At 34.4% G+C, this 7,370-nt stretch overlaps 1 protein-coding gene across 1 annotated transcript; it reads left to right on the forward strand.

The window, feature by feature from the left end:
* The first annotated feature begins 2,713 nt into the window (after positions 1-2,713).
* On the forward strand, positions 2,714-7,034 carry LOC106060392 (fucolectin-6-like). The gene is made up of 3 exons (XM_056011162.1): positions 2,714-2,999; positions 3,675-3,881; positions 6,725-7,034. Exons 1-3 carry the CDS (start codon positions 2,740-2,742, stop codon positions 7,032-7,034), a joined length of 777 nt encoding a protein of 258 aa, XP_055867137.1. The 5' UTR covers positions 2,714-2,739.
* The last annotated feature ends 336 nt before the right edge of the window (positions 7,035-7,370 follow it).

Below are 7,370 nucleotides of genomic sequence, written 5' to 3' on the forward strand. Positions count from 1 at the left end.
CCCTTACTACATTGCAAATACAACCAATTTGCAATCGAATAACCAACCAATTTGTTCCTAGAAAAGGTAAGATACCCTACATTTTTAGATTAAGGCTTTGAGGATCGCTGCCGAAAGAAAATTATTCAAAAAGAAAAAAATAAAAAAAAATAGCCATGTTGAAGCCTTTCTCTTGACAGCTAGTGGGGTCCGGGTGAAGCCCGACGCCTAAAGTGTTTTATTGCATTCTTCACTACAGAAACGCATTCTCCTGACATCTGCAGCTCATTATTCATCCTATTAAAAAAGGACCTTTAGAATAATGTTTTACTTGAAAAATTTTCTAATATGAATTTACAGGCTCTTACTACATTATAAATACACCCGATTTGTTCCTTGTAAAGATAAGATAGCCCACATATTTAGATTAAGACTTTGAGGATCGTCGCCGAAAAAAAATTATTAAAAAAAAAATATTTTTTAAAGAAGTTAATTTGTAGGTGATACATTTTGTTAAATAGACATGTTTGTAAATTTGTTTTGTTACAGAACTATAATTCAAAGCTCTCAACAAAAAATTTAGGAAGTAGGTGGAGAAATTAAGTGGACCATTTAGATTCTACTCAAAATGTTTTTGCATTTTTAATATTCAAGTATATATTGTCAGTTATAGTTCCTAATTTTTTTTATACAATAAGAAAAAAATCTGTATGAGTAAAGGTAGGAAGAAAGGTGACTAGGAAAATACTATTTGGGTTCAGAACTCATATCAATTGTTACTCTTATAATACAAACATTTCGTATGAATTCTACATTTTCCAAACAAAGTCTTTCTTAAAATAAGTAAGATAAATTCGTGTGCAATTACATAAACTCTGTCGCCATATTTGACTATTCTGTTTTAAAACGTCATGTTTTCTTCTGCAAAGGGGAGAGGGCGTTAGAGTGAAAACGTTAATCCTCGATCCTTTTTATTATTTCTGCTAATGATAGCATTTGATATTAACGAATTCTTTGATCAAGAATTTAATTTATAGTATATATAAACTAGATCTATATTAGTGACAATTTTTGTTTAAATTTTGTAATTTCTTAACTAAAATACAAAAAGAAAAAAGTATTGGTTTGTCCGATGGGCGTAAGGCGATTGCATGTATCGCCCATCCCACCCTTCAATCCTGTTTCATTTTATAGTTACTAATGATAAAATTTGAGATCAGAGTGTCTGTGCGACATTATCTACAAATGAGTTAAAACATCAATATGTAGCTTATATTATATAGATATTCAACAAATTTTGTTCACAAACTATGATTTTTCCATAAAAATAGGACCGCCACCTACCACTCAGATAGCTAGAGTGGGGAGGCCAGTAGATGCAATCGCCGAGTGGGGAGGGGGCGATCGCCCTTACCGGATCCGCCAGTGCATACGGTATACGCAGAACCTGTTACTGATGTGACTTCACGGCCTTTGTAATTTGGCTTTTGTGCTGTACGAGTAGCGGAAAAATATGTAGATTCTAAAATTCTAGAACAATAGATCTATTCCACTTAATTTATTAACATAAATCTACTAATCCCACCTATAATATGTAGCTCTAGATCTATATTATTACCATCGCATTCATACAGGCTATATCTTTTATTTTAGATTTTAATATATAGATCTAAATAAACTAAGATAGAGATGTAATTTATGTCTATGATCTATCTATCTATATATATATATATATATAATTATATTTGTATTGCTAAGTTATGTCATGCTAACTACTACATTTACACATTTTAAGGCTTTGAATAAGAAATTGACCTTTTACAAAACAATGAGATCAATTAGATAATCATTATATGACATCATTTAGGACAGGTCAAAATCGAACTTCATCTGCACTTCCACATATCCCTTGGTCTGCTGGACCGTTGGGGAACCACACAAGATCTGTCAACCTTAATTTCTCCATTCTTCTCTGTCATTTGCATTTGATAGAATTTCAATCTGATATTCTTTCAGAAAATATTGAAACCTGCCTTTTTCCTGCCTGGATGGACCACTTCGGGGGCCGATTGTGAGTTCGTGTTTCCACACAAACTGTCTTTGTAACCTTTTTCTTTTCTGAAAATGAATTTTAATTTTTGAAATCATTTATGCCTGCAGTTTTTTCATAAAAAGTACACTTTTTTTTTAAATCTATAACTATTCACTATTAATAGTAAAAAAACAACACGGGAGACTATCTAGTAAAGGAAGCAACTAATTAACATATTTTTAACACATTTATGCAGAAGGTTTTAGAAGTTCTATTTTTTTTTTTAATTGCATTACTAAAGTAAGTAATTTCTATCATATTATTTACATACATTTATAAAAAAATATTTACTTCTTTAAGGAGAAAAAAATTATTTAGTATGGATATAAGTAGAACATAATTTAAAACAACAATTAATAAGTAGTATTTCCTATTATTGAAGTGAATGAGCTACCACCACTGCACGGTCTCCGATATTCTTTCTGAAAATTTTAAACCTGCATTTTTTACCTGGGTCCACTTCGGGGGCCGATTTTGAGCTCGTGTTTCCACACAAACTGTCTTTGTAACCTTGTTTATAATTGAATTTGTTCCTTTTGTGTTTTACAAAATTTTTACATGGCCAATTAATCAATTATTTTAGAGTTGTAAAATTCTGTATGATATTCTGCTTGGAACTAACAAGACTATACTCACGGACAGCTTTTCTTTTTGACTGAGATACTGCCATGACCACACTAGTCGTCTACTTGTTTGTGATGATAATGGTCGACGAAGACATCGAAGCACTTTACAACGTTGCCAGATTCAAACCTGCGGTTCAGTGCAACAATTTAGGAGAGTATTACGCCTACTTGGGGGTTGATGGGAACTACGACCCCAACGCATTCAACAATCACTGTCAACACACCTACGAGTTCTACAATCCATGGTGGATGGTTGACTTATGTGGCCAGTTTGTTATAGAGAAAATACAACTTACAAACAGGTATTTGGTTTCATATTTTTTACAACGCTTACATCAACTCACTCTGTCTGTCTGTCTGGTAAAAATATTTTACACGTTATTTCTTCTACACCCAATCTCGGATCAAGCTGAAATTTTGTACACTTATTTCTTTTACATGACAACACAAGAATCAATCTAAAAAAAAAGAAATGATTTTATTAACTATTGGTAATTAATTATTTTATTTGTTACCTTGAACAAGGGAAAGAAATCATACTTGACAAATATAGAGCTAAAAGTTTTGTTAGTCCCCTTCGAAAGGTGTAAGCCCAAAGTGAACACTTTTTTTAATGCGAACACGATAACGTTGACACAATTATCTCCTGTTCCCCCATCCCTTTATCCCAACTGGTCCAGACTAGTGATAGAACCATATCGCAGTGAAAGAGCTAAAAGCTTGATATTGGACTAAATCGTTTGTGTAGTTTTCTCGAAAACATCTGAAGTAAACACTAATTGGACAGTGACCGACTCGGAACTGTGCTAGGACGGCCTATACCGCACGATTAATTTGCCACCACGAATGCTTTTGGTCTGGTCTACTCTGACAATTTTTTCTTTTTTTCTTTTGTGTAAATATAAATGTTGTAAAGAAATACTATTGAAATTTTCTAATAACTTACAACTTAAGTTTTACTTTTTATCCTACAACAGACAAGATGTGTATCTAGGGAAACAGACGGCTTATCGTTTAAGAAACTTTTTCATTGAAATCTTTCCAAAAGACCCAAGACAATACGCTAACTTTACGAACGTTTATGGCCAAGTCTGCTACCAACAAGTTGAGCCACTAGGTCCTGCTACGTTTAATTTTACATGTCCTTCACCCATTGTGGGGAGATATGTACGAATTGTTATGAGGTAAGTTGGCAGATTCTTGATCTAGTCTTATAAACATTTTGAAATTGTCAGGCAAAGTTGAGCTATAGGCAGTTGAAACTCTAAGCCACCAAGAGCGAGTGTTCTGTCTGGAAGAAGTTATTACAAGTATTGACACTGTCTTTTCCAGTGATTCGGTCATTGGCAAAGCGCAGACTAGAGACTCGGCCGAAGGCTAGGAACACCGGGAACCACTGCCATTTTCTTTTTCTATACCAGGCTAAGAATTTCATAATTTTTTAGACGGCCCATTGAGGCACGGAGTCTAGATTGTAGACAAGGTCGTGGAGCTCTTACAGCCCTGAAAAGTGTAATGGGAATACTCTCGCATCCCTTAGGCTATCCCACGGGAGTCTTGCTTTGATACCTGTTTGGTCTAATCGTTTCCTCTTACGACCGTTTCCATTCGGGCGCCACTATGACGCAGGGTAGCATGCCTGGGAGTTCTATAACAAGATCTTGCTTACTTAGACTTACATCATTAGACGTCTTTTGGCGCATTGGCTGGCAAGCTGTCTCCACTAAAATCTGTCACTGGCAATGTCTAAAGCCTATTCCCACCTTGTGTCCTCTGCTCTGAGGTCCTCCATGAAAGTATGGCGTCAAGTTATACGAGGACGTCCCTGTTTGCACTTTCCTTCATGTCATCGGCACTCTTGGTATGCGTAGTTCATTTAGTTGGAGGACATGTTCCGCAAACCTCATGCGACGTTTAGCAACAACCTCATTAAGTGGTCGAGTCCCAGTTCGGCATAGGATTTCCTTGTTTGAGACCCGATCTTAGTTTGGCATATGATTTCCTTGTTTGAGACCCGATCTTAGTTTGGCATAGGATTTACTTGTTTGAGACCCGATCTTAGTTCTGCATACGATTTACTAGTTTAAGACCTGATCTTAGTTTGGCATAGGATTTCCTTGTTTGAGACCAGATCTTAGTTCGGCATAGGATTTCCTTGTTTGAGACCCGATCTTAGTTTGGCATAGGATTTACTTGTTTGAGACCCGATCTTAGTTCTACATACGATTTACTTGTTTTAGACCCGACCTTAGTTTGGCATAGGATTTCCTTGTTTGAGACCTGATCTTTGTTCGGCATAGGATTTCTTTGTTTGAGACCAGATCTTAGTTCGGCATAGGATTTCTTTGATTGAGACCCGATCTTAGTTCGGCATAGAATTTCTTGTTTGAGACCCGATCTTAGTTCGGCACAGGATTTCTTTGATTGAGACCCGATCTTAGTTCGGCATAGAATTTCTTGTTTGAGACCCGATCTTTGTTCGGTACAGGATTTCTTTGTTTGAGACCCGATCTTAGTTTGCCATAGGATTTCCTTGTTTGAGACCCGATCTTTGTTCGGTACAGGATTTGTTTGTTTGAAACCCGATCTCTACAACTGACTCCTTAGCCATCCTTGTTGAGCCACATTTAGTCTTTTCTCTAATTTGGCAGAAGACTTTCATGTCTTGTAAGCATACTTTTAATATTGATCTAGATTTGCATTCCTAAAACATTTTAAAAATTAATTTGTGGAAACTTAATGTAAATTTATTTTTATTCATTGTAACAACAGATGCAAATAGACAAGTCTCGACGACACGAGCACAAAAGAATACCAAATTTAGATTTAAAACCACATAAAATGTGTCAAACAAATTTGAATTAAAAAACAAACAAACTAACTATTGACTGTTATTTGACCAAAATAGGTATTAAGTTAATTGAGATTTATAAAAAAATAAGTCATTTATAGTTTTTCTTGTTGAGATTAGAGATCTTTTTGTTGTATCGATCCACGACCACAGTCATGTACAACTTTCTGTCAATATATATATTTTTTATCATGTTGATTAAATCCTGAAATACATATATCATGTACAATATAAACATTCTAGTAAATCTCATTTTTTTTTATTTGAAAAAAAAAGCCTCTTACATTTACTTTTCAATGAAGTAAACCCTTCGTCTTCAGAAGTCAACAATTGCACTTTATATCAAATCTTTGCAAGCTGCAAAATATAACATCAGATTTTGAATAGCTTTTCCAGTTTTTGAGATGGACGCACAGACTTAAAAAAAAAATAGTGGCGTTTCTTTTGCAGTGGTCGTTGAAAACAGATGACTTTCGAAATGTATATATGTTACAACTTCTATTATATCTCTATTCTATTTCAATAGCTCTCTAAAACACTACCTTGTTTTCTTTCTAAGTCTAGGTATCCCTGGGTTCAGCTGTAATTACATCAAACGCTTAACAACTCGATCAAAACACATACATTTTATTAAACTTCATGGCACATATCACGCGCTGGTCTCTCTCTTCTCTAAAAACTAACACACTTCCGGTCATTCGCGCATACATTCCAACTGACATATATATCTGTAAAAAATGATTATACACATATACAGATATTTATTAATGTCTATTACATTATTTCGATATCCAAATAAAAAAAAACTATTTTGTAAGTCTTTGTACCTTAATTTCAAATGCTCTTTCCTCTTTCTGAATATAAAGTTATGATTTCACTTAATTTGTCAACAATGGAAAAAATGTACAAAACTAAATGTATTTGAATTTATGTTAAAACATTAATGCTGCTGTAAAAAGAAATGTATTTCTGGGTATACATTTACCAGCAAATATTCTTTGCTGAAGGAATGAATATTTCCATAATGATTATCATTCTGTGATTTAACCTATTTCTAATAAATTAAAAAAAATATTTCTCTCCAAAGTTGGAAATGTGTTATTTTAAAATATCTGTCAATATTCATTGTTTTTGCTACATTAATGAATTGATTTAATCTATAATATTTCCTTTTAGAAATAACGTTAGCGAAGTCTTACATACCTGTGAAATGGAGGTTCTCGTGAGTAGCGCCAGCCAAGAAGAAATCTACTTTAAGAAACAAAAGAACACAAAACTGCTTGACACACCCTTTGCTACTCTGACCAATAGTGACTACTTCCGTTGTCTTCAGAAATGTCTGCAGCGTAAATACACGGACTACTGTACGGCCTTCAACTGGGTCACCTCGACAAGGTCATGTCAACTTTTCAGTGTTAACCCTGTGTTAGCCCTGAACCTAACTTCTGCTGTTGGAACGCATTTTTACATTCAGAGCCAAAAATGATTTTTATAATAAAATTCATTTGTACTTTCTATCTTATTGATCTATCTCTCATTGAAACATGTGACATCTTCTTTGTTTGACAAAGACTGTTAACCATTACAGATCAATAGATTTGTCCAATATGGTGTATGAAAGAACCAAAACGTATCTAGCATGTGTGTTGCGGGGAGGGGAGGTGTTGAAGTTCAACCCCGCAATGAAATCAAAACCCCCTAAGGTAGGGGGCGGATTTTATCACTAGATTTTGCTTGGATTTTGATTATTTTAGGTGTGATTTTAATGTTAAAACATAATTTGCCCCAGCGCAGCCAAAGGTGTTTTGAGTTTAAAATCCTC

The sequence above is a fragment of the Biomphalaria glabrata genome, chromosome 14 (assembly GCF_947242115.1).
Source record: "Biomphalaria glabrata chromosome 14, xgBioGlab47.1, whole genome shotgun sequence".
NCBI lineage: Eukaryota > Metazoa > Mollusca > Gastropoda > Planorbidae > Biomphalaria > Biomphalaria glabrata.

Coding starts and splice junctions, on each gene's coding strand:
- LOC106060392 (XM_056011162.1), top strand. CDS start 2,740: ATGACCACACTAGTCGTCTACTTGTTTGTGATGATAATGGTCGACGAA. Junction 3,000..3,674: donor AAAATACAACTTACAAACAG/GTATTTGGTTTC, acceptor ATCCTACAACAG/ACAAGATGTGTATCTAGGGA. Junction 3,882..6,724: donor TATGTACGAATTGTTATGAG/GTAAGTTGGCAG, acceptor ATTTCCTTTTAG/AAATAACGTTAGCGAAGTCT.